At 36.8% G+C, this 26,243-nt stretch overlaps 2 protein-coding genes and 1 long non-coding RNA gene across 5 annotated transcripts; 2 read left to right on the top strand and 1 right to left on the bottom strand.

Annotated features, from left to right (window-relative positions):
* The first annotated feature begins 1,818 nt into the window (after positions 1-1,818).
* Positions 1,819-12,187, top strand: LOC106131296 (branched-chain-amino-acid aminotransferase, cytosolic). The gene is made up of 8 exons (XM_013330351.2): positions 1,819-1,956; positions 2,944-3,126; positions 6,210-6,419; positions 6,747-6,977; positions 7,823-8,006; positions 8,471-8,593; positions 9,873-10,027; positions 10,286-12,187. Exons 1-8 carry the CDS (start codon positions 1,936-1,938, stop codon positions 10,472-10,474), a joined length of 1,296 nt encoding a protein of 431 aa, XP_013185805.1. The 5' UTR covers positions 1,819-1,935; the 3' UTR covers positions 10,475-12,187.
* LOC106131295 (intraflagellar transport protein 88 homolog) lies at positions 2,977-25,393 on the bottom strand. 3 transcript variants are annotated; one of them, XM_060944712.1, is made up of 20 exons: positions 25,178-25,393; positions 24,567-24,712; positions 23,920-24,046; positions 23,508-23,612; positions 22,956-23,069; positions 22,768-22,871; positions 22,235-22,344; positions 21,697-21,815; positions 19,601-19,752; positions 19,049-19,277; positions 18,566-18,764; positions 18,229-18,400; positions 17,205-17,307; positions 16,612-16,725; positions 15,963-16,071; positions 15,586-15,693; positions 14,598-14,666; positions 13,716-13,770; positions 12,675-12,819; positions 2,977-3,109 (listed from the first exon to the last, which is right to left on the bottom strand). In XM_060944712.1, the coding sequence occupies exons 1-19, from the start codon at positions 25,391-25,393 to the stop codon at positions 12,696-12,698; spliced, it is 2,475 nt and encodes an 824-aa protein (XP_060800695.1). In that variant the 3' UTR covers positions 2,977-3,109; positions 12,675-12,695. The 3 variants fall into 3 exon arrangements, with proteins under 3 accessions (XP_060800695.1, XP_060800696.1, XP_060800697.1); XM_060944713.1 differs by having other exon boundaries at positions 14,598-14,663; XM_060944714.1 differs by lacking the exon at positions 25,178-25,393 and having other exon boundaries at positions 24,430-24,677.
* LOC132901845 (uncharacterized) lies at positions 14,388-18,703 on the top strand. The gene is made up of 3 exons (XR_009656919.1): positions 14,388-14,536; positions 18,232-18,408; positions 18,581-18,703. It is a non-coding gene; the product is annotated as an uncharacterized LOC132901845 (long non-coding RNA).
* Positions 25,394-26,243: the final 850 nt, after the last annotated feature.

Raw genomic sequence — 26,243 nt, 5'->3', positions numbered from 1 at the left:
CTAGGATCAAAGTTTACATCAGATGGCAAGTGTGTTAGTGATATTGAAAGGAGAGTTAACGCAGGGAACATGGTGAATGGAGCTTTGCATGCCTTTATGAGCAGTCAGAAACTATCCAAAAAGGCTCGACTGGCTGTGCATAGGGGCGTGTTGGTTCCGACATTAATGTATGGGAGTGAAAGTTGGGTATGGCAAAAGAAGCACGAAAGCAGAATAAATGCAGTGGAAATGAGAGCGTTAAGGAGTATGATGGGTGTGAAATTGAGTGACCGGATAAGGAACAGCGTGGTAAGGAAATGTTGTGATTTGAAAGAAGATGTAGTTACAGAAATAGAAAATAAAGGAGCATACATGAAGAGAGTTATGAATATGGATGAAGCGAAGGAAGTATGCAGAGATCGTGACAAGTGTAAAGAGGTAGTCTCTGCCTACCCCTCCGGGAAAGAGGCGTGATTTTATGTATGTATGTATGTACAACTTCGTTAACCGCCGGCGTTTGACTGACGCCGAATACGCGCGCGAGCGCGAGCGAAACATGCCTCGGTAGCGCACACAACACGATAACTACCTACATCGTGCAACAAAATGTGTCAAACGACATGCGTGTGTGGGGCGATGGAAAACAAAAACGGCTAAGCGACGTACTTCAATATTATCTTAGAAATCAAAATGGGTCAAGCGACCATATCCTATAAAAAGCGAAAAGGCAAATTGGCGCAATCGCCTCTGATTTTCAAAATAGTATGATGCAATGTAATCCATACGCCTTGACACAAAAATTATGATAAAAGTCAAAAAGGTTTAAGTGGCAGATCCACAAATTTACCCAAATCTTTGTCGTTTAGATCAATGACCGCCAAAATGAGACCCTTTTTTGCGGTTGTGTCAAGCGCCAAAAAAATGCTCAGAAAAATATGAGAGTGAGCCCAAACGATGGAGAAAAATTCGCTGATTCCAAATATGTATATAACTCAATATCTCAAAAAATGTCGCTTGACACAATTAGCCTTTCAACCGTCGATATGTAAAACGATTTGAATCTACAATGATTTATGTTTATATAAGATAGCTTAAATTAGTATATTTTATGTTGTCAACCTTATGGAAATAAATATTTTTTAAGTTTAAAATTGTGTTTACTTATCAACAGTACCTACCTGTAGGACCTTGTAAAATAAACCTTGAACTATTGGAGGCCGAAACTATTCGTAATATAGTTGCAACGATAAATTTTGATCCAAGCTTGGATTAAAAGTTGTGCCTAGCCTTTTCTTTTCAAGGCCAATCAGTTTCTATATCAAAACCTGAAAACTGATATAACTTGCATAATTGCACATGAATTAAACAAAGTAGATGCATATGAATATGTGCATAAATAGGCTTGCGAACATAACTTAGTATTAAATGAGTAAAAAAGACTTTACCTTCACAATTAGTGTACAAAAGTCATCAGTTTTTATTGAATTGTTAAATTGTTATCATAATGTAATTTTTCTATTATTATAGGTATTCATTTAGGTACTCGAGTGTAAATCTAGCGCCGAGTGACCTGTACAGCCATTTTCTTTGACCTGCCGACACTGGGCTGCGTACTTAGTGCCTCATATAGGCTGTTTACAGCCAGTGTAATGCGTAGCGCATTCAAACAAACGTACTTTTTGCGTAATCATTATTTTGATCAACTTTAGCGTTATCAAGTTCATAATTACTAATACCTACCAACTCGCGGCTGATTGTCTCTTATCATGTTTGTGCTTTATTTTAAGTGAAGTCAGTTAAGACTTAGCAGCTTATGAATGAACAACAGTGTTTTGTACATTTGAATAAATTAAATACTTAAAACAAGTTGGTAAAATTTTTGAAAGTGATCATATTTTATATAAAAAATAAATATTATTTTGTGTTAAATAGTGGATTGTATTTCATAGTGACAAAATGCCAATTCGACGCAACCAGGTAATTATTTACGGCGTTAGGTAGTTTATATAAATCGATTTCTTTTAAACCATTCAATCAAGAAAGAAAGAAGTTCTTTACACATACATACACATTTCTACTATACAATTTAATGTAATGAGAATGACTGACCTGTCACTTATAGTTACTTAAAACATTTCATTATGTCCAATGCGAGTAGGTAGGTATAAAATTCTTCAACCGAGATGTGCACGCCATTATGGTTTAACATTAAGGATTACTATCCTTAGATCAAGTATTAAAGTCTACCTAACTTAGAATAAATTTTCTACTGTAACGGAAAGAAACAACTACGATTAAGTAGTAATCTCTTTAATTTTGAATTTAAAATTCTATCGTCAGATCCCATTTTGTTACATTTTAAATTTTATCAAAATCAAACCAACGGTAACGTGTAACAAACATACAAAAAATGTATTATTGCCCCAAGTTTATTGGTAGCTCATTTGCTTCGCTCGCTCAGGTCCATGAGTCAAGCGAAAGCAATCTGACATCAGGGAGGTTGCATAGATAAAAGAATTTTACCTCGGGCATGATGAAAGACAACAATATCTATGTAACATTTTAGTTTTTACAATCAAGTTAAAAAATACTTTCAATGTTTTAAAATTAAACGAAAACCATGCGAATGTCAAGCTTATTAAGGGTCAATTTCCTAGAATAATACTTTTTACTCAAACCCAAAAATCGTTTAAAATATTTATGTTTTGATGGTTTATGTCTTCAATATCCTTCAATTTTATAAAGAGTTTTGTTTTAGGTATAAACAATATATATATGTATATAGATATTATTTATTATTGTTTAAAAATTAAATTGTGTATGTTATAAAAATAATATTTTTAAAGATATTTATTATTTAGTTAGTCCTAAAAATATACAAATCGTTACCTAATGCGAATGGTTAGAAAAATGTACACAATACAACGAGCAGATAATCAAACTATACCTATAATGCTGTACTAGGTACAAGTTCTTGTGAAATGGATTCTCGAGAATCAGCACAAATTGCAAGCCGTTCGGAGATGCAGCTCGTCGTTGCGGTACAAAGAGTTGGAGGATGCGCAGGCGCAGAATGAGCACGTGGCGGCCGGGGCGGCGCCGGACACGCAACCACGCCCACACGCCACACCTGAAAACAGCTTCAAGGTAATCTCGTCACTCTTTATACATTCATATCTTGAAAACAATACTACTCATTAACTAAAACAGTTTCTTAACGATTTGATTAACTTTGGTTTAAAGAAAACTTTAAAGAGTATCTAAACTATTTTACATAATTCCATACCATTTAAGTAAAGAAACTGGATGTTTGTATGTACCGAATTAACCCAAAAACATATGAAACCAATTTTGATGAAGATTTTATTCAACACAAACATTTATTAGACTTGGGGAAGGCATACATATACACGAAAGTGAACCCTTTGCCAAAGCTAAAGTAAATGTAGAGCCATGAGTTAGTTACCTAGGTATACCTACATATTCAAATTAAATTTTTTTATTCATAGAATTCTTCATATCACTTAATAATTGTCAAATCTTTTGGTATCACAACACTGGTTGACGTCAAATAAATTACTTAAAACTAAGTTTACTGCCGCTTTCAAGGCGTCAGTGCAGAAGAAGCGGTAACAAACTGCACTGCAGCATTTTCTTCAACAACTTCACAAATATCCAAACTTAGAATAGAAGTTGGACGAGAGAATACATTGTTCAGATTAATATATTTTATGATAATTAAGTTTAATCGCGTTTTTATCCCTTACGGTGTAGATAGATCTAGGCAATCGCGCTAAGACTGAAATATCATGATTAGATGTATGGCTAATGATGGAATTGAGATGAAAATTTCATTAGTAGTTTTTGCGCAAAAGTTGTGAAAGCGTAATTTGAACCTACATAAAGATCAAAAGAGCTGAAAATTTTACCAACACCGAAATAGTTCTAACAGTGTCGTTTTGTGGCCATAGCGACTCACAACATAAAGTTACGTTATCATTGACATATACGAGGAGGTAACGCGATAAATGCTATACTTATTTGTTTTTGCAAACAATCTGGTAAGCCAAAATGTGACTAGATAATTAAAACTAACATAGTGATTCAGAGATTATTAAACACATTATGAAAAGAAAATACGATTTTTATGAAATTCGCAGAGCACAGAGTAGTACCTACTTTCTTCTTGAAAATTCCCAATGGAGCTAAGTCCCAGCTTAGGCAAAAGTTCTTATTACAAGAAATAAAACCATGTTACTAAATCTATACTAATATTAAAAAGCTGAAGAGTTTGTTTGTTTGTTTGAACGCGCTAATCTCAATAACTACTGGTTCGAATCGAAAAATTATTTTTGTGTTGAATAGACCATTTATTGAGGAAAGCTTTAGGGTATATAACACCATACTGCAACTATTAGGAGCGAAGAAATAATGGAAAATGTGAAAAAAGGGGAATATTGTTTCCCTTCCCTTCCCTTTCCCTTGTAGGTGATGGCCTACCAATCTGTCACTATTTGAATCTTAATTCCATCATAAAGCAATACAGCTGAACGTAACCTTTCAGTTTTTTCAAGACTGTTTGCTCTGTCTACTCAGCAAGGGATATAGACGGGACTAGGTATATATTTATATGTAACTATTTCTTAGATAAATGATGGATTTTTTAGGGAAAAAACAAAGACTATTCTACTGGAGAGCCATTTCAATTGGAAATAAAAATACTTTTACCCAATTTGAAAAATTGCAAAACTCATTTAGGTACAGTATATTCGTATGAATATTTATATTTAAACTAGAGGCCGCCCGCGACTTTGTCCGCATGAAAACCCTATCAATCCCGCGGGAACTCCGGGATAAAAAGCAGCTTATATATTATTCTGGGTCTTCAGCTACCTACATATCAAATTTCATCATAATCGGTTCAGTAGTTTTTGCGTGAAAGAGTAACAAACATCCATACTGACATACTCACAAACTTTCGCATCTATAATATTAGTAGGATTTATTTGAATTTACGTCAATTACATACATAGCTGTCATTTGCGTTTTCTTATTCCAAGTCTGATTCTTTTTTGTTATACCACGTTTTATAGTGACTGACGTTTCATGTCAAGTCACACGGGAACGCTGTCGAAAGGGATAAAAAGTATCCTATGTCCGTCTCCTGGCTCTAAGCTACCTCCCTACCATTTTTCAGCCAAATCTGTTCTGCCGTTCTTGAGTTATAAGTGGTGTAACTAACACGACTTTCTTTTATATATATAAGATTTGGAATCGTAAAACAGTCACAAATTAAAACAAAGGATATTTATGTTATAGTTTTAGTAAGTACTTAAATAAATACTTGGTACGGTTAATGATTCCAAATTAAAGTCATTAAATTAAAACTGCATTTATGATGTTCAACCTACTACTTGCATACTACGCATAACTTATAAGAGTGACATATATAAAATTTTACAGTATTTGTTCAAATACCTTGAACTTATAAATGCTACAATATATGAACAATTGCTTTTTTAATTAATGGAAAAATACTTTTTTCTTTGTTCACCTTTTCAGACTATTCACTATTCATTTCCCCATATACTTAAATATTATTTAACATGTTCATCAGTACTTATATAGGTACTCGAATTATAGCTCTTTGTTATTCTTAATCAATAAACAAACCAGATATTTGATCATTAACTCTTAATTATCAACGTCCTATTTACAGAAATTGACTATAGAACTTTGTGCTGAACATAAAACATGCGTATGCTGCGATATCAAACTATATTTAACTTAGCTTCTTTAGCATGCTAGATTATATCAGCACATGTATTGATATCTCAAACGTATGTATGAATGACCACGCTGAATGACACGTGACTTGCGTCACTCCCTGTAGTCATTCCTGATACAACGTGGTTAAATACTATGTACCTATAATAGGTATACTATACTCCCTCCATATAAATTGAAACTATGTATAAACTTAGTGGCCTTTACTCTTAAATCACCTAAATTTAATTTTTTTAGGTATTTACTTAAATAGGAGTGCAACCTTGAAATATCTACATTTCTTAATTAAAGAATGGTAAATAGAAAATCATATTATTATGACATATAGGTATTATTTCATTTTGAATTTTATTCTTGTGTCCATAAATTAATTTTAAAATACGTTAATCCATGTTTCAAATATCTGTCACTGCATTTAGCTGTATCCGAATTATATGTTACAGTATGACGACTTGAGTGTGAGGCTAGCAGCGCCGTACCAGCTGCAGCCCAAGCCAGAAGCGAGCGACCTCGGCTTCGGGAAGTACTTCACCGACCACATGCTCAGGATCCAGTACCACAAAGAGCTCGGAGGCTGGCAGAAACCTGAAATAACGCCTTTTGAGAATTTATCTTTACACCCCGCAGCGAAAGCGCTTCACTATGCGATACAGGTACCATAATTATTTAACTTTTAAGATATAAAAGTAGACATTTAAGGCCAACCCCTCCGTTGCTATGTAAATTTCATCCACAAAACAGCAAGGGCACTTGCACAATTAATAAATATAAACAAATAGTCGTGTTTATGTGCGCAGTCTATATTTCTACCGTTCCTTAATAAACTTGTTGATGCGAACATCGTAGGCACTCAAAGACATGATAACATTATATTGTAAACAAATTTTATCTTTTCCTTCGAGTCTTTCTATCAACATGTTTTTAATGCAGGGAAATACTGAATGACGTTACCTATCTAACTTGTTTGTCATTTATTCCAGTTGTTTGAAGGCATGAAAGCGTACAGAGGGGCTGATGATAAAATAAGATTGTTTCGACCAGACTGCAATATGGATAGAATGAATTTAGCGGCACAGAGGTCAGGCCTGCCCATGTTCGACGGAGAAGAATTAGTCAAATGTATATCGAGGCTCATACAGATAGACCAAGAGTGGGTTCCGCACTCGGAAACTTCCACGCTGTATATACGACCTACATTAATAGGAACTGAGGTACACTATCTTAATATGCATTCTATACGGTAAAACAGTTTTATTATATTGTTATATTTAGTCCTTAAATATATCTGTCTCTTTACGACACTTTTAAAGCACATTAGATTTATTTTGCTTAAGCATCAAAGAACGTAAAACCCAGCAAAAGTAAATTTTGCGACAGAAGAATCTATCTGACAAAAAAAAAATCCCATTAAAATTTTGTCTTGGATACGGAATGAGCAATATAAATATTTATATTTCATTATTTTGTTCCCCATTTTTAATAACATCTCGAAGCACTATAGTTTCATATTTTATGCTTTTCGAAATGATGTTTTTTTTTTGTTATGACACTATTACAATAAAATTACTGGTAAGTACATATATGCAAAGAAGTAGTCTCGGCCTACCCCTCCGGGAAAGAGGCGTGATTTTATGTATGTATGTATGTATATGCATATGCTCTCATTGACTTACTTTTATGAACATAATTAAACACTTAGCATATCAATTGCGATAACAAATGGCACATATTGTTTGCGGTTTATCTCTAAAATTTTAAGATATCAGGTCACGCCATGCGTATGTTAATTATTGTTTTTTTTTATCATCGTGCGAGCTTTTATTATTGCAATTCAAGTTCCTATTCTAGAAATCTTCTCCCCATAAAAAACCTTAATGCCCATTTTTAACATTTAGGGGACTGGAGTTGATCGTCACTGTATCACGGTCTTAAATGAACTCCCGGCTCCTACCAAAAAATACGTAACCGGGGTCAAGTTGATGACGATGAGACCAAGAGGCATGGTAGTAGCGCACAACGAATGATGCTGAATGATTAACTTTAAATTTTCCAACAGGCGACCTTCGGTATTATGGCACCAGAGAGTGCATTACTCTTTGTAATCCTGAGTCCAGTGAGCGCGTACTACAAAGCCAGTCAGGATGGCGCGGTGTCAATATTCGCAGACCCTAACGTCGTGCGCGCTTTTCCGGGAGGAGTCGGCAATAGGAAAGTAGGCTCTAACTACGGACCAACTATAGGTTAGTATTTACGCCAACTAATGTTATATTTTATTGAAAGTAAGTTCGGTTGTTACCACTATATGCGTCAATATGCCAAAACAATATTCTTGAAATTTTGCGTAAATATAATAAAGAGTCTGAAGAAGGATATTTTCATTCTGGTAATAACTATAGCCTCTAAATTTGCGGGTAAAAGCTAGTATTTCCATAATATACTCAAGAACTAATGAAAATTTATAGTTTTTGGTAATATTTCGGTGAAAATATTAAAGAGAGTAAAGAGCAATATGGAAAATTGATGTACTTAGGTACATACATTTTTTGTATTTTAGTAAACGTATAAAATCACCGAATTTAAGCGCCTAAATCTCGTGAATTATCTGTTATCTATTAATTGTTACGATAAGAACCTTGTTTGCCAAAGTTTTAGCGATATAACAATTAAATTTGCGAGTAATTTTTCTGGTTATACTTATTTACAGAGGCCACGGCAAGAGCGGCAAAATTAGGTCACCACCAAGTATTGTGGCTGTTCGGGCCAAACCACGAACTCACTGAAGTCGGCGCTATGAACATATTCGCAGTATACGTTAACGAACAAGGAGGTAAATTATGTTCATAATATTGTTTATTAACTAGAAGAAAATATTATGAATATTGATGATATTCATACACATGGTCAAGTACACATTTCATAAGGAATATCATAATATTTACCAAATTTTAAATAAATTCTACCTAATTGTATGTTTTTATTACTAACCGTGAAAAGTAAAATTAATAGCACCGATAAAAAAACTGGGATTTCGCACTTTATCAAATCACAGCTCAGCTTTTATCCAATTGTCGTCAGAGCTTTATAAATCATGCCATGATAAGAAGCAAGATGTTTTAATTAGTACGTTGGGATCATGCATTCCATAACTAGATATCCGTGTAAGGCACGATACTGGCGTGTTATCGCCAACGTCTGACCCCGGGCTGGTAAATTCTCGTATGTATCTGAAGCAACAACAGGGTCACTCACATCAGTGGGCGTTACAAAATTATAACGCCTTTGGAACAAGAAAACATAATTGTTATTATTTTCAATTTATTTTCAATGTTAGTCGTTTAACCATATTTTAGTTTATTGTAATTACTACACTATCAATCGCCATCATGGAGTATCGACTTAATTGAATGTAGCGACATTGACGTACGTTGATCGAAGTGTAGCGATGATCTTTCCATTTCTTAGATCCTTCTTAAGCTCTGTGTAAATAATTGATTGTCTCATGGTATTTCAACATTACAAATTACTGCTGGCAATGTTTTTGGGTTTCATGCCCACAAGTACTTCATTGTTAGTGTGTGGATGTGAATAGGTAAACGTCTGCGCGGAAAAAAAATACTTAGTTTTATTTCCACACAGACGTTTTTATATACAAACACAGAGCAACATACATACATACATATAATCACGTCTATATCCCTTGCGGGTTAGACAGAGCCAACAGTCTTGTAAAGACTGATAGGCCACGTTCAGCTATTTGGCTTTAAGATAGAATTGAGATTCAAATAGTGACAGGTTGCTAGCCCATCGCCTAAAAAAGAATCTCAAGTATGTAAGCCTATCCCTTAGTCGCCTTTTACGACATCCATAGGAAAGAGATGGAGTGGTCCCATTCTTTTTTGTATTGGTGCCGGGAACCACACGGCACAGAGAGCTAATATGTCACAAAACTCCAGCTAGATGTAATTTTATGATAGAATTGAAATTCAAGGATACAGTAATCTTAAATAACATTTACAATACGCAGAAAGATAAGCAGACATACACTTAGTGTATTCTTTGCTAACAGACCAGCACGAAAGTATACTAACATAATTATAATTTGTCAGATAAGCAGTTGTGCACGCCGCCGCTGAACGGTCTGATCCTGCCGGGCGTGACGCGGCGCTCGATCCTGGAGCTGGCCAGCCAGTGGGAGGATCTTACCGTCAAGGAAGAGGTGCTCACCATGGAACGAATAATAGAACTGAATAAAAAAGGACGAGTAAGTAGCCAAATCTATTCTAATCTTCTAATCTTTAAAAGCACAGAGAAGTTAATTGATTGACATGAGGATTTCGGCAGCTCTCATACTTTCTAGTCATTGATTACTTTCTGATATATTACCGAATTTTAATTCTTGTTAATGCAATAGAGAATGCGCTTGCTATCCTTAGTTGTTGACCTTTAAGCATCAGTCTACTATTAATCATATTTTACATTATTAACTTGCAGAGTGAAACTGTATTTTGTTTTGTTCCAGTTGCTGGAAATGTTCGGCGCGGGAACAGCTGTAGTAATAAGCCCAATCAGTAGGATTGGATTCCTCGACACCCACATACACATCCCCACCATGAAGCAGCCGCAGCCAGTGTTCCAGCGGATCAAAGACACGTTGCTCGCCATACAATACGGCCATATAGAGCACCCTTACGCCCGTGTCATACTGTGAGCCGCACTCGCATGCGCCTACGCGCATGATCACGATCACTTTTATTAGTGAAAGACTTCATAGTGATTATTTTTTATTACACGTGGACGATAATTACGCAATATTATGTTTGCATTACGTGACTTTCTATCGCCGAAAGTTTTGTTTGAACATTAAATAATACAACTGATAAGGATAAGTTAAGGTTATACCGAGCGATGGGGCCAACGATGTTTACGAATTTAAAATACTGCGCATTATTATGTATGACATGTCGCTTTTTTCACCGTTATCGTGGTGCCATTACGATATCATTTTGTAAATGTTTAATTTATTATCTCTAAGAATATTTAAATAAGAGCAGTTCTACAGAATTCCTGTCTATGTCGCTAGACTATTTGGCATTTTTACACCACAAACATGCATTTTATAAATTTTAAAATTAACAGGTTAATATTGAATAGGTATATTTTGTAAGTCATTGACATACGAGGTCCACTTCGTACGATTAAATTTATTAACGCGATGTGAATGACCACTGAAAGTGCGGCGTAGTATACCTATGCATTGTAATTATATGTCCCTTATTTGTATTCAGCTCAAGGGCGACAGATATTCAGATTTGGCACTTGTTAATTTATTTAGTGACGGTCAATCGCATTTCATTTTGGAAATTTACAGTTGATTAGAATATATTTTTAATGTTTTAATTATGTCCTGCAATCTATCTATTGGTAAACCACACTTGTATTGGTGTGTATTGGTATCTAGATACGGCGAGGCTAATTAAATAAGAAGGATAACTTATATAAGTAATTCATAGATTATAATGGATCATGATCATTTAATAAATTATAATAATTTGCATTTATGGAATGAGTGTTAAATATGTGTAATTATATGTAAATATCTGAATATATCTGAACTATAATGAAACAAACTGTCTCTAATCGGGGAGAGATGTTACGGGCCATTCTATCTGAGAAGATAATGTGGAATAACTTCAAATATTACAAATTAGAGTATAGTCCTTATCCAGTGGGAACATACAGACAGTAAAAAAGTACATTTACTACTGTATCGATATTATGTTTTATAATTATGGAGTGTAGCTACGTAAATATGAAACCGGAGAAAACCTTTTAAAAATTAGTCTCAATGGTAGTAAATAATATTTATTTTAAATCTATCTTGTTGGGATTGTTTTGTTGTAAGTCGAGACTTAATGCTTACCTTACAGGATGATACTCAGTATTATTTTTAACGCGAAATTTCTACGGCTACACGCCCTGGCCCCTTGAAAAAAATGAAAATGATGTTAAACCGTTATTTATTTTTACATTTATATTGATGTGATATTTAAATTATATGACGTGAACTCCTAATGCAAGCTGAAATACAGTTTGACCCCTATTCTACTAAGAGAACGCGGCGTACCTGAAATTATGAGATAGACTATAATTATGAGTGTGACTGTATTTTTTGGTTTTTAGTGTTCCAGTGAATCAGGGGCCTTCAAACTAGGCCATAATTAATAAAATTTTACTTGAATGTAGTACGGCTAGAAACGTACAAAGCATACATAAATGCTTAAAGGCAATAAACAAATTGAAATTATGAAGTAGCAAAGGAGAAAATATAAAACAAGACGTTGTTGTTCTAGTCTAAGAATCTGTAAGCAATACAATCTCAGCGTTGTATTAATACATGTGAATAAAGAAGTAAATTTTTTAAGGTGTACTTAGTTATCCCTACCTAAAGAACCTTGAAGTCATAATTTCCACCAAATTAACAATATAGCTAAATACAGTTATAGAAACGATGGAATCAATTACAAAAGTACACGCCACGTATCATGACACTGCGCAGTGGACGAAATAGAGGTGGGTCTGAATGGCGGAAAGCGTTCCATTCTTGTTTTCAACGCTTTCCGCGTGGCGTGTGCCCCCACGTGTGCGTTTGCTTTCTGACAATATATGGGAAATCGACTGCATCCTTTTTTTATGATTTTAGCGCGTACTTTAGGTACATGTTTTTTGGCAAATTCTGATTACTCCGGGAGAGTAGAATAACACCATTATTTTGTAAAAGGACTGAGAAACGCTATGGTATGACGCAACAAATACTCGTAGATATACGATATCCACAGAACGATAAGATATATTAATATTCTTCTCTGCAGGAATCCATATGGAATAAAATCATTAAAAAAAACACTTACAAATGATAATCTAACAGTTCACTATTCGGGCGGTAGAGGTAATTCTTCATCGAATTCGTCGATATTTTTCTTCCTGCCTGACGAGCGTTCAACTGAGCGGGATGCTTGTTGTATGCTGTCTTGGATCACAGCATCGTTAGTGTATCTGCACAGGATATAACAGAAGTGAGCTGATCATTATATGGATAATTAAATATACCAGTTTTTTACTTGTAAAATTATTGGATTATTAATCCTTTATTTTAAAACATTATTAGTACTGGTCTTTAAATTATCAAACTGTACAGTTTAATATTATAGTTTTAACAACTAAAAGACAAGTTTTTTTTATAAAATTAAGAAATATATCTCGTGTCATCCAGGACTAAAATCAATTTGAGATCAAGCTGATTCAAGTCCCTGTTTTCAATTTACGAACAACTACATATTAAGGCTCAAAAGAGGTGTTGAGAGAATGCACGCAGAGATACGTAAATGTAGCAAGCGGAGAGACCCTAATGACCTCTAAGCAAATCTGTAAAGACATTGCGTCATAATTACATAATTAATACGGTTGACTGGCATCCAACAATGGATATCAAAAGAAAACAGTGGACGAAATTATACGAAAAAGTAGGTATTTCAAAGGTTGACCTCTCAGTCTAACATGTGAAATGGTCTGGTGCGGAGAAATTATGTATTCAAATACTAATGCGTACTCTAATTAACCCGGCTGTCGTGGGTCTTTGGCGCGTTCTGCGACTATGTTACATGTCACGTGGTTAAGCATATCGTCGGGAAATACGGTTATTGTGTCGATTACTAACTCTTATGAAAATGTTCCTAATTGCAACCTCAGTTGTAACGCTGGTAAACCTGGAGATTTCAGTGACAATAATAAATGCGATAAAGGATTCTGATTTTTGACGATGGACTAGCAACCTGTCACTGTTAGGCGTTGTCGACCCCGTAAGGGATAAAGACGTGATAGTATATATGTGAAAAAGGTAAATAACCTAAATATAATAGATATAAAATAAAATTTGTTTTGAAGAAACTTACGTGGTGACTCGAGTTAACGCACTATCAACACGACCACTGCCGCCTCTGGAACCAGCTGTAACAATAATAATGTATCAAAATCATCTAGGACTATTTATTTTAATGCTTGATTTGAATATTTCAGAGTCTCGAGAGAGATCAAATGTCTTAATCCTCTCTCCGCCAAAGAACAGTTTAAATTACCTTAATCACATATTTACGCATTCTGACGTTGTCTTCATTGACTTGGTATATTTCTTAATAAACATCTTTATTGCTTTATTAGGACGATAAAATCAGAATCTCATACAAATAATATTGATAAGAAAATTACATCCATCACAATAAAATTAATAGGGCATCGTTGTACATCAAGTCTAAAGAGGGCGATGCATGACGTAAAATCGACGCATCATGAACAGTTTATGAGTGTTGTTTACTGGATGTTGCGTCATAATCCTCTACCTACACAATTTATAGCGCGTTATCTAACAAATAATTAATAGCATTGATAAATTATAGCTCTGATTTAACAAAATAAGCACCCTTGCTTGGTTCGCGTTTAAATTTTACATTGCAATAAAGATTTATTGCATTATTTATTTCAAAGATATCTATATTCTTATCTTTAAATGATAATTCATAGCGATAATTTATTGTTTCTTCTTTGATTCATTTTTAGTTCGTCTTTATTAAGCAAATATTAAAAAAACAAAAATAAGATCTTTCAGAAATAAATGAAGTTCAAAACAAAAACAATTTATATCAATGCATACATTCCTTTATCTGTCGAACTGTGCTGTCGAAGAATGTAGAAGGGAAATGAACAAACGTCCATCGAGGTACATATTTGTTGTTTATTATTGTAATATCTATTAAATGACGTATATAATGTTTTCTTACCTCTAATCTGGTCGATAGGCGACTGGCTTGCTCCAGATGAACCGCTGCCGGCCGACGTCACAGATACTGCTAAATAATAAACAATAACACATTTATTACTAATATATTCGCAACTGCTTTCGGGGCTGTGGTCTAGACGTTTGCCTTAGAAAGGGTTTGAATCCTATGTGTCCCATAGGATTCAAACCCGAAGGAAGTGTTTTAGAAGTTATAAATATTTTAACTACAGAGTCTCTAACATAACGAAAGAAGACGATAGCTTAAAACGAAGAATACTTCGTGTCATTATTCCTGATATATAAAAATAGAATGTACTTTTAATTATATATATGTACATGTGATCACGTCTATATGCCTTGCGGGGTTTACCCCGCAAGGGGTATAGACGTGATTATATCTCTGTCTACAGAGCCAACAGACTTAAAAAGACTAATAGGCCACGTTCAGCTGTTTAGCTTTATGACAGAATTGAGATTCAAATATTGACAGGTTGCTAGCCCATCGCCTAAAAGAAGAATCCTAAGTGTATAATCATATCCCTCAGTCGCCTTTTACTTCATCCATGGGAACGAGATGGAGTGGCTCTATTCTTTTTTTTATTGGTGCCGGAATCCACGCAGCATAATTGTAAATTCATGGCATTTAATTCAAAGCAAAAAAAAGGTGGTCAGTGATATTAACCACAAGCTAGTCATACTCGTCCATCCCTATACCTCATCTGTAAACATGCAATGCATAGTTTTACTTACTTGCCGCTCTTGATACGAGTATGTAGGTACATTATTCCTCCCCTTTTGCCTTCTCCGCACTCCATACTAAATATATGCAAAATTTCATGGGCATCGGCATCATTTCAGTGATTTGGACAATTTTGTAAAAGTCGGACAAACAAATACACTTTAACATTTTTAATAAAATAAAAAACGGCCTTTACAAGACTGTTGGCTCTGTCTACCCCGCCGGGGATATAGGAAGTATGAATACGCACCGCGCTCCTGCTGCTTGAGCCTCCCCTGCGCGCGCTGCAGCTCGCGCGTCCACGCGCTCGTCTCCGAGAGGCCTTGGTCGCCGCACAGCTTCACGATCAACTTTAAACCTGAATCAGAACGTTGCAGTATACTCCTTGCATTACTGTTTGGATGATTATAGTTGGAAGGATTGTCGACACGCTAAAAAGAAGAAGTTTAAAAGATTGATTGCCTAGTGTTCTACAGAGAGCACCCATCGATGAGATAAATATAGAGAATGATAAGCATAAAGTAACAATTTGTAAGTATAACAAGAAGTGATTTAGTCTACGCCTAACTCAGATAAAGACGTGACTTTATGTATTTATGTAGTTGAGCAGAATGAAATTGGACTGACATTGAACGTTGTCGGGAAACCTCGCGTTCATCTTCTTGTAGAGAGCAAGCGCCTCTTGGTAGCGGCCGCTGGCGCGCAGGCAGCTACCCATCAGTAAGCCCCATCGAGGCTGCAGACAAACACAATAACCATCAACTCAGCTCAACTCCAAGTTCCTATCGAAAATGATACAGAGGGAAGAAAAAATATATCGGAGACAAAGCAAGTCGACAGTATAGTGTAGTGACTCCTGTTGATCTGTATCGGTGCGGTTCCCGGCACATTACATATCTTTCCCATGGATGTCATAAGAAGCTGCATATTATTTAGTTCAGCTTTTACCGTAATCCAATATGGGTTGGGTACGAGGGTTAGACGGAAGTTGCTTCGTGTAAAATACTGACTAAGGATCGTGGTCAAAAGAGGCACACCGGGGTCCTCTCCAAATAGGTGACGATGTAATCGCGACTAACAATACAAGGAAAATGCTGTATTGCTGTTGGTTTTCCTAAATAAAGTGCTCTATATCGTTAAAACCGTATGATGCTATATGAACATTACGTTGAATGTCTGAAAGCGAATCCTACATGAAACCGGGGAGACAAAAATATAAGAATGTGTGTGAGAGAGAGAAAGAGAAGGCAAGAGAGAGAAGGAAGATCCAACTCACGTTGTTAGGCTGTAACCTGGCGGCTCGGCGGTAGTAGCCGAGCGCGGCGTCGGGCGCCGCCTCGCTCGCGAGCCACTCCAGCGCAGACAGCTCGCAAGGCCACACCGCCTCCACCTACAATATTACACATTAAGTAATAGGAATATACGTAAGTACATAAATATATATAACGTCTTTATCCCTCACGGGGTAGACAAAGCAAATAGTCTCGAGAAAACGGTATGGCGACATTCAGCAAAGTTAGTAATAAAGTTCCATAAATATACATTTCATTCTAAACAAGTAAGGGATTCCTGCCCATGAGTATGACACGCGCGACGCGGTTTTTATCGCGCGAAGAACTGTTCTGTTCCGTTTCTTGTCAAATCAAATGCGAAATAGCGATATATTTTCGTGCGATAAGAACGGTGTCAGTTGGTGACTTAAGACGAAAGCTTTATTCTTGGTTGAAAGGGACTTTTAAAGGAAAAGTAAATATAAGGGAGAAAATGTACTTAAACGTACTTAAATGTAAATAAATATAAGAAGAGACTGCTTAAAAATATCACGAAATTTTTGAAAAAAAGAATTCCAGTTAAAAAATTATATATTACGTCTTGGTAGTGATGTCTGGCGGTGTTAGTGTCCCCCACTTCGCTATGCAGCTGTGCCAATGCGCATGTCACGCCCGCGTCCCATCCGCCAACCATGCTATACCTGCCGTTAAGAAAATACCATAACTACAGGCCTCGACAGATCTGTCAAGTCTGAGGATGCAACTGAAAACGCAATGTTTGAAGTTACTTGTACTGAGAATGTACAGGACTACCACTTTTGTAAGTTACATCGGCATTGTTCGACGGCGCAGAATAGTACAACCGACCGCCGAATTATATAAAATCCAAAACAGCAGGAGTCGTGTATCTCGCTCATTGCCGACTACCGCAACGCCGCGACGGCGTGGCGCTCCTGCGAACTCCAGACATGGCGCGTACGCAATTAGCCAATAGATTGGCGCAGATATTTTCGCGCCATGACAAAAATTGATTTCTGCGCAGGTACATTGGTGTAACTTATTAAAGTGGTAGTACTGTAATCCCTATTGTTGGTGGCAGAACAAATAGGACAAATTTCAGTTGTTGATGCCTTACTGACGACCTTCTGAGGTGATTTATGTTTAAGAGCGGTTTCATTCTAGCGTCTGTCCAGCGTACTTATGCGTTTGATGAACGTATATTATGCGTTAATAGCACAATGTGAACGCCGCGTTTATTAACCTACCGCGGAGTGAGAAAAAAGTGGAGAATGCGTTCATCGAATGCCTTCGCTAGTGAAATAAAAAGGAACTCTTGTGATGAAGTCTTGAAATCTATCTAAATTTATAAAAGGGGATAGACCGACATTTCAACGTAAAGCCCAAACCGCTGGGTCTAGAGATTTTATATTCAGCAAGTAACTCTTGTGAACTAGGGGTGCACTAACAGAGGATTTACCGGCATTATAAGAATCCCGCAAGAACGGGAATTGAAGGAATTTTTCGTTTTACGCTGGCGAAGTCGCGGAAACTCTGTGGTTGTGTTTTGATGAGTATACTTATTAACATTAAACTTAAACTAAAATAAATACAGTAACGTATACCAGTGTTCGGCGGCGGCGGGATCAGCGGCGCGGCTCCTGGCGAGGCGCGCGAGCGCGGCGGCCGCCAGCGCGCGCGTGCACGCGCCCGCGCCGCCCGCGCTGCGCATGCGCGACCACCGCGCTTGCGCCGATATAGCGTTCTCTTCGATACCACTCTTCTCTAACGCTAGTGCTGTTTAGGTAATGTTCTACTTAAGTTAGTCCATGTAAAGTTTTACTTATGCTATAAATACACACTATGGCATAATGTCTTAATCATACTGAGTTTTTACAACGAAACCTAAGCGCCCTTTATATGCGTATGCTACATTGAAAACTTAATCATATTGATATTTACCCAAATCATGCATAGCAATAAGATCGGCGGGATCGAGATGCGCGGCGGCCGCCAACTGCTGCGCGGCGAGCGCCCACGCGCCCTCCCCGCCCGCCTCGCGCGCCGCCGCCAGCGCCGCGCACACGCGCGCCGCGCACCCGTACGGGTCGTCGCGCGACGCCGACTCGCTGAGAGCACGCGCTTCGGGGTACTTGCCCAACTAGCGCAATACACACTATTAAAGTATACTTCACATACAATAAAATTTAGATTCTTCTCTGCCGGTCAGGTTTTATTAAGGTAGTATTAAATTGTGAACAAATTTTATCATTACTCTATAATTGATATTTAGAGCGTTTGCTCTCAGAACCTTACCGATTTGGCTATCGCTTTCGGTATCTTAGTACCTTATCCGAACCGCACATAGCTTACTGCATGCCACAAATGCCGTACGCGCTGTTTTCGAAACGAGTCACGACCATTCAAATAGCATTAACAACTTACCGCATAAGCCACAAAGGCTGCATCCGCATTAGCTTCGGCCCTCAGAACCCTATCACTAGGATGTGCTCTGGCCACCGCTTTCAGTCTCGTTAGGGCTTTGTCCCCGGCGCGAGTGGCCGCAGCCGCGCGCCCGGCCCGCAGCGCCGCCAGCGCGCCGCCGAGCTCCAGGCGAGCGCCCGCGCCGCCGCCGCTGTAGCCGCGGAGGGCCTCCACGCACCACGACATACCGCTGTAAGGTACAACCTCTATGAACAACTAAAATGAGACCAAATATTTTTTGTCTAACATTTTCTAAGATCAAATTATAGAAGGACTCTTCCCTTCACCTGCCTTGTAGGACTAGTTATAGAGATAATTATTAAAATATTTCCAAATAAAATAATATAGCCGCGAGTAAACTCAATTGAAAATGTCATGCGTGCGCCATGGACACGGTCGAAGCTAGCCTACAAGAGAGATGATCACTTCACAACATGTCGCAAAGAACACAACCAACAGCATTGTTGCCTTACTACAATAATTGGTATTTTATATGTATGTAACAGTTCTGACCCGCTATCGTCGTCTCGAGAGGCGGGCCGTACCAGCGCGGCCGCAGCCAGCGCCAAGCAGCGCTCAGCGTCGGCAGCGGCGCGGCGTGACCAGCGCGAGAGACGGTCACCTCGCAAAACGTCGCGAAGGACACACTCGTAAGCATCGTTCTCCTAGAATACGAGTATCATATATAAAATCACGCCTCTTTCCCGGAGGGGTAGGCAGAGACTGCCTCTTTCCACTTGCCACGATCTCTGCACACTTCCTTCGCGTCATCCCCATTCATAACTCTCTTCATGCAAGCTCGGCGGTTTCGGGTATCATTCTTATAAGTATTTCAAATTTTTAGTTATAGGTATATGAGTTCGTTCTCAAACGATGTCCACACCTTAAACTAAGATGTGAGGTGACGATTTTATGATTTTAATATTGTAAGGTGCCCGATGGTACGTTTGTTCTTGTATATTTGCTTAGTTATTTGTAAGTTTCACTTAACAACATCAACATGAATGTACCATTTTTATTGATCAATCTAATCCGAATCAGAGGAAACTTTGCCAAGACATAGATAAGAAATAAATAGATTAGTAATAAGGGCACCGACAGGGGGTAAAATAAAGATATCAAACTTATCTGTATTAAGGTGAACGCTATCTTATGTCCAATATCTGATTACTGATGTAACGTGTTTTGTTACTAAGTGATTCAAGATAATATAATATAAACAAAATACATATTGAATCCTGGAATTATCAATAAGTAGGTGATATGAACTAAGTAATAATATCTTTTCAAGTATTGTTTACCTTAAACAACAAAGAAAATTTCCATTGCGAATCATAAGTTTCTTTTCTGAGGGTTAATTATAAATAAAAATAGTTTAAAAGAAGTGGGGCAGTAATCGGTAGGTACTCTATACCCCGATTGAAAGGAAAACTTTGCAAATTGTTTGCAAAGCCCTTTTATATTTCGTATTCAGGTACATTTATTACAAAACTTTGAAGTAAATAGCAGGAAATATTCTTCGATAATAAGTTAATTTTTTTTCCACAACACAGTTAAAATTTTTCAAATAGTGTCGGGAAAAAATGTTACAGAGCACTGTTGCCTGAATAAGAATCCTAAGAACTTGTCATACTTATCATGTCGGAAACAGAAACTATGCTATTATATTTTGTGGTAGAAATTCAATGGGCGATATTTATTCGAGATGGTGAGATATTTGTAAACAAAATGACGTGTCTGATAAAACAAAAAAAAATATAATTATAATTGATTAATCAATTATAATTACTTTTTTTTTGTACGTCTGATTATATAATTACTCATTTCCTTTTATGTGCATACACAGTATTACCTGCCTCAACCCATATTATCTGCAAAACTTAAACTTCCTGTGACCACCTATAGGCGCGGAGTCTTCACCCCACAGCTTGAGATGTTTATGTAAAGACAAACTTCTACGAATTTTCTCTACATTAAGAATCAAGTTAACCCAACCCAACGTCGTCAATACACCAACAAGCGGGTAATTAGAGGCACACGCAAGAATTAATGCGATAACCAAAAAGATAAAAAGAGATATCATTAGACATAATATGCCATGACGACATTCTTGAATAGACCCCCAGTTTAAGTATAAATTTTTTCATCGTAAGCAGTAAAAATCTTTAGAAAACATTAATGATTTTAATTAAGATGATTGATTAATTGCGTCAGTTTGAAAGTACATAAGTTCTCAGTAATCAATTAAAATGTGCTACAAGTAGTCCGTGCGTGTTCCCTCGTAATCCGAAGCCACTCGCTGCCGGCGTGTTCGCCATGCGTCTGGGTTAATGTCTCTAAAAGGTCGGGGTCATTTGCGTCGCACGTTTAATCAGCATTTTATTCTTGTCCTCTCCTAACTTATTGACCTGTACGTACTGGTTTTTGGGTATTATCTGGCACTTATCGGATTTTGCAAACAAATAGGATACACTTTTATTAATGGAACAATGTTGAAGTTTCAATGTGCCTCCGGCCTAATCCTTACAAGAGGAACATTTGAATATGGGAACAGGTCGCACTTTTGATAACACTAGAACGTAAATTCAATTGTATAATTAATTACTTACATCATCAATGGTGATATCTTGGTGATAAATGGGCGGCTCTACGTCCAACATCGCGTGGAAAGCTGCCTTTCCTCCCTCAGCGTCGCTCAATGCCACGGAACATAATACCAAATGAAGACCTACAATGGATCATATTGTGAAAGTAACTACATTTCAAGTAGACAATAGAAATCCTACATTTCAAGTAAAAGCTAAAGGATTGATATGTCGTCGTCAAGAACTGCACGTAGTTTCTCTCTTCTCTGCGTGTCCCCGGTTGCACCCCCCACAGAAGTGTTTAGAGGTCCGTGGTCCGCCGGGTTATACTGCACGTAGTTGTCTGCGCAGCTGTAAAGCTAAGCTAAATTAATCTCAGAATTTAAATGAAAAATTTTGTCACAATCAAACCCATTAATTCGATATCACATTCACCAACAATTACCACTTCTATCTATAGTCTTATGTTCCGTATTTTATAATACCTTAGTATTACTCGTACTTTTCGAGAAATACGATAAAATTATGGTATTTTTGTGTGCATTTAAATATTCTGACCTACCTGTTTGGAAATCTCCTTGTTCGTGCATTATATGTTGAAAATTTGTGACAGCGTCTCGAAATTTACCCATTCGCACCAAAAGGAGGCCGATATTATGCATCACCTTCATTCTACAAACGTTTTATTAAATCAGCATTATAGTAGGTACTTTTTCTTCATGATTGTTTACTACTACGACTTGCTTTAGGCCCAAATAACTTTGCATACCTAGATTTTACTTTAATTATAATTTAGTAAAGGTGGGTAAAATCACCTTCAACAATCATTTTCATTATTAATGTAACGGCATAACTTCTTTTACCTTTCTAAACGATGGGCTAGCAATCTTAAAACTATATTTGAAATTTTATTTCATTGTGAGTTCAATCGTTCTCCATTAATTCATCATTATCTAGCAATTATCATATTAAGTAGGAAGTAGGGAACAGCGACAGCCCTATCAAACTATGCAGGTAAACGTAATCTTCTAGTCTTACGACACAATAGTCGTAAGGGTAGTGCGTGTAAGGAATCAACTTATATATGTGTCAAACCTCAAATCTTTTTCAGCCGTTGGAGTTTGGTCGAGTGCCATTCTGTACAATTTCAATGCTTTTGGGTGTTCACCCATTTTGAAATAAATGTTTCCCATATTCACCTGGAAAGTAAAAATACCTCAAACTTGCATTCAATAAGGTTAAATTTAATATGTAAAAAATTCTCAAAAAATAAAAATTTCAACCTTAAGTCGATTGGCGTGAGGAAATAATTTGTTTCTCGTTAGCAACTGATATGTGTTAAGTGCTTCTGTGTACATTTCATTCAGTGCGTACTGTCCAGCCAAATTGCACAGTACCTGCGAAAATTAAAACATTCTTAATAACACAAACACGAAAATTGAAGCACACACACAGTCGCCTGTGCTGAAACGAGACTCCCCCATGGTTTTTGGTTTGCGTTTCTGCGACAAGAGGGCATGTGTGTCTGCGATTGTAGGTACATAAACCAGTTATGAGTTTGCCTTTTGATGAGGAACTTAATTTTTGTTCTTTTTAATGAAATTTTTATTTAATCAGTATTGGATCATTCGAGTGCAGTGATTTTAATACATATTTCTAACAGTCATATTCTACTTTTTAATTTTTATCTACACATCCCCAAACAAAGACTTATATGCTTCTAATTTTAAACTGCACATTCCCAAAAAAGACTTAGATAAAAGCCATAGCCAAAAACGCTTTTTTCACATAAAAAGAAACTAGTAAATAATTTTTTAGCAATGAAATTTACTCACAGCAAAGGTAAGATCTAAGTTATGTGTATCTCCTAGGTTCGCTTGTTCCTGCATCCTGATCAGCTGGCGTTCCAACGTCGAAGCCTCTTGAGCTTTCGCTAATGCCTGTACAAGATTAGCGAAAATTTGTTTAATCAAATTCTAAGCACCTTTCTATCATATAAAAGAGTAAACTTATTTCGTTAATGAAGGCTGTGCCTTATTTTTTCAAATTGCAACAAAAAAAGAAAATATGAATGCAAAATGTTAGACTAAAGATATCCTGTTTTTTCAAATGTTAATTTGATGGTAATGCTAAAATATAATTTGAAAAATCTGTTTATCATAAAAAAAACTAGTTACCCGTAATAAAAAAGATTTCATTAAAACCCAGATTCAAATCAATATAAGAAGCACCAGTTTTCATATTTACCTGTCCCAAATCAAGCTCTTTCTTCGTGGACGAGTCGTCGTCTTGGTCCAGTCTTGCGCTCAACATACAGGATTCCTCTACTAGGGCCATTATTCGCGCCTCCATTTGTTTCACCTTGTCTTCAATACTTCAATCAAAGAGAATAAAAATAAATCGCATTTCAAAGTTAATCTAATTTATTGTAAACATTACATTTTGTATATGCAAATTTATAAAAGAGATGAATATTTTATCAAATATAGGTATACCATGAAATAGGTCCCTATGCAGATATCCTGGAAAATGAAAAGATGTAGTTTATATGTAAATCCCATAACTAACAGATATTTTTGCGTTTCTTTAGGCAATTGTTCTGTAGAACGACACTATTTCATAATTAATTCGCCGAAGTAATGGCAAGTCAAGATACAAACACATAGCATGGCACCAGGGTGAACCTTTTTGGAATCTGGCAGACAGCATATACTTTTTGTCCATAAAAAATAATGCTAAAAATTCTGCCATACTTACCAACTTGTAGATTCTACACTAAAAAAAATATATAAGTAGATCTTTATGTTTCGGGGCAGATAGAGCCCATTAACAGACTTTTAAAGTCTGCAAGGCGACGTTCAGCGGTGTGAAGAAGCCAAATATCGGACAGTTACCTGTCCTCCTTCTTGTCCTCGCGACTGGGCGTGTCGCGCGCGGCGGAGGAGTAGCCGGCCGCGCGCACCGCCGTCACGGGCCGCGCCGCCGCCGTGCCCGCGCGCGATCTGCCGCCGCGCACGCTCACCGTGCCCATTCGGAACATCTGCGAACGTGTGGTATCCTCCTTAACATTCTGACTGAGATTTACTTTCTTTTTACATCTAGTCTCACTTTGTGGGTTATCACCCATAGAATTCAGAAAATTAAGGTACTCAGGAAATTTATATTGTCTTGTTATTGTACTGTCAATTACAGGAATTATGTACTGTCGTTTTGCAATGCTTAAATTGCCAAACAAACCTCATAGTTGGGACACAAAATGATAATGCTGTGCTGTCGCAAACAACAGTTAGACCGCCACATTACTTGCCACTTCTATAAGTATTCCGATTACATGTAAAAACATGTAAAACCCAAATCTCGGTACTCATTATTTTTTATATGCTGATTTTCATCGCCTTAAGCATCTGTTTAATTCAGGTATCCGGCTCAATAGATAATGGTTTCTTGGAGACGTGTACAAGCAAACTTGTACATGATACGTGATATAAGTAGAAAAGTAACGTACCACAGTGCCCATACGACTAGGGACTTTCCTCCCAAATCCAGCAGTTTTGAGGGTCTCTTGAAACGCCTGGTCTTCCCGCAGGTTGCGTGTGTCCAGGGCGGGAGCCACTTCATTGAACCCACTATACAACTCGTCTTCCTCATCCACCACTAACGCCGTGCGAGGTTTCGCATCAGTGCCTACTCGCGATGCGCTATAATATCGGGAACTAAGCATTTTGATTAAGAAATTTGGTTAATATACTCGTTTAATTCTTTACAAGACACACTTAAAACACAGATGTAAAGACACGTCAGTATGTTGTGACGCTGTAACCATGGAAACGAATGTTGCACCTCTGTGCGTCGTTGACAACCTGGGGTTGACAGTAGGTACTCTATCCAATGATTACTCAGTCAAAAAAAAACACCGATTCTTTTGTCATTGATGCAATAAATGGAAGCAATGCCTACTTCGATGCTGAGTTTTATTGCAACCTCAGGAAAAGTTCCATGGCTTCGTTTCTCAGGACAACTAAAATTCTGCTGTATTTATTTTCTGAGATTGCAACTCAACATGCTACAAAAATGTTTCAACAAAAAAAAAACAATTATTATTTCATTGATATCACAATAAAGTGAAACAAATAAAATTACAGATTCCATGGTCAATATTTATTACATGATCTCTATTTCGATACAATCAAAGTCCTTCTCATTAACATCATACCAATGACATGACTAAAAATAATACAACTGACTGAAAATACAATCACAAAAATATTCTCACATTGAAAAAATCCTTCTTAGAACAGTGTTATTGGAAGACACTGAATTATGGTACATAACACCACTTCAAAACAAAACTTATCGCAAGTTTTTCATCTACAACATAAAAGATAAAAGAACATACAGTACAGACATGACTACCCGAGCCCGACTCAATAGATCCTTCTCGTAAACATTCAAAACGTGGGTATAAAAATAAACATATTTCAAAATTTTTGTATCCTTGTTGAAAGCAATAACAATGATCTTAAACTATTTACACTCATGATTCCCATAGGAGTTTAAATACTACGTAATGC

This window comes from Amyelois transitella, chromosome 6, assembly GCF_032362555.1.
Source record: "Amyelois transitella isolate CPQ chromosome 6, ilAmyTran1.1, whole genome shotgun sequence".
NCBI classification, from domain to species: Eukaryota; Metazoa; Arthropoda; class Insecta; order Lepidoptera; family Pyralidae; genus Amyelois; species Amyelois transitella.
The sequence above is the reverse complement of the archived record's forward strand: the minus strand, read 5'-3'. Positions and strand labels throughout refer to the sequence as shown.

Coding starts and splice junctions, on each gene's coding strand:
- LOC106131295 (XM_060944712.1), bottom strand. CDS start 25,393: ATGCTTAGTTCCCGATATTATAGCGCATCGCGAGTAGGCACTGATGCG. Junction 16,072..16,611: donor CCAGGTTACAGCCTAACAAC/GTGAGTTGGATC, acceptor GTTTGTCTGCAG/CCTCGATGGGGCTTACTGAT. Junction 15,694..15,962: donor GTTTCCCGACAACGTTCAAT/GTCAGTCCAATT, acceptor GTTCTGATTCAG/GTTTAAAGTTGATCGTGAAG.
- LOC106131296 (XM_013330351.2), top strand. CDS start 1,936: ATGCCAATTCGACGCAACCAG. Junction 6,978..7,822: donor CTACATTAATAGGAACTGAG/GTACACTATCTT, acceptor ATTTTCCAACAG/GCGACCTTCGGTATTATGGC. Junction 10,028..10,285: donor AACTGAATAAAAAAGGACGA/GTAAGTAGCCAA, acceptor GTTTTGTTCCAG/TTGCTGGAAATGTTCGGCGC.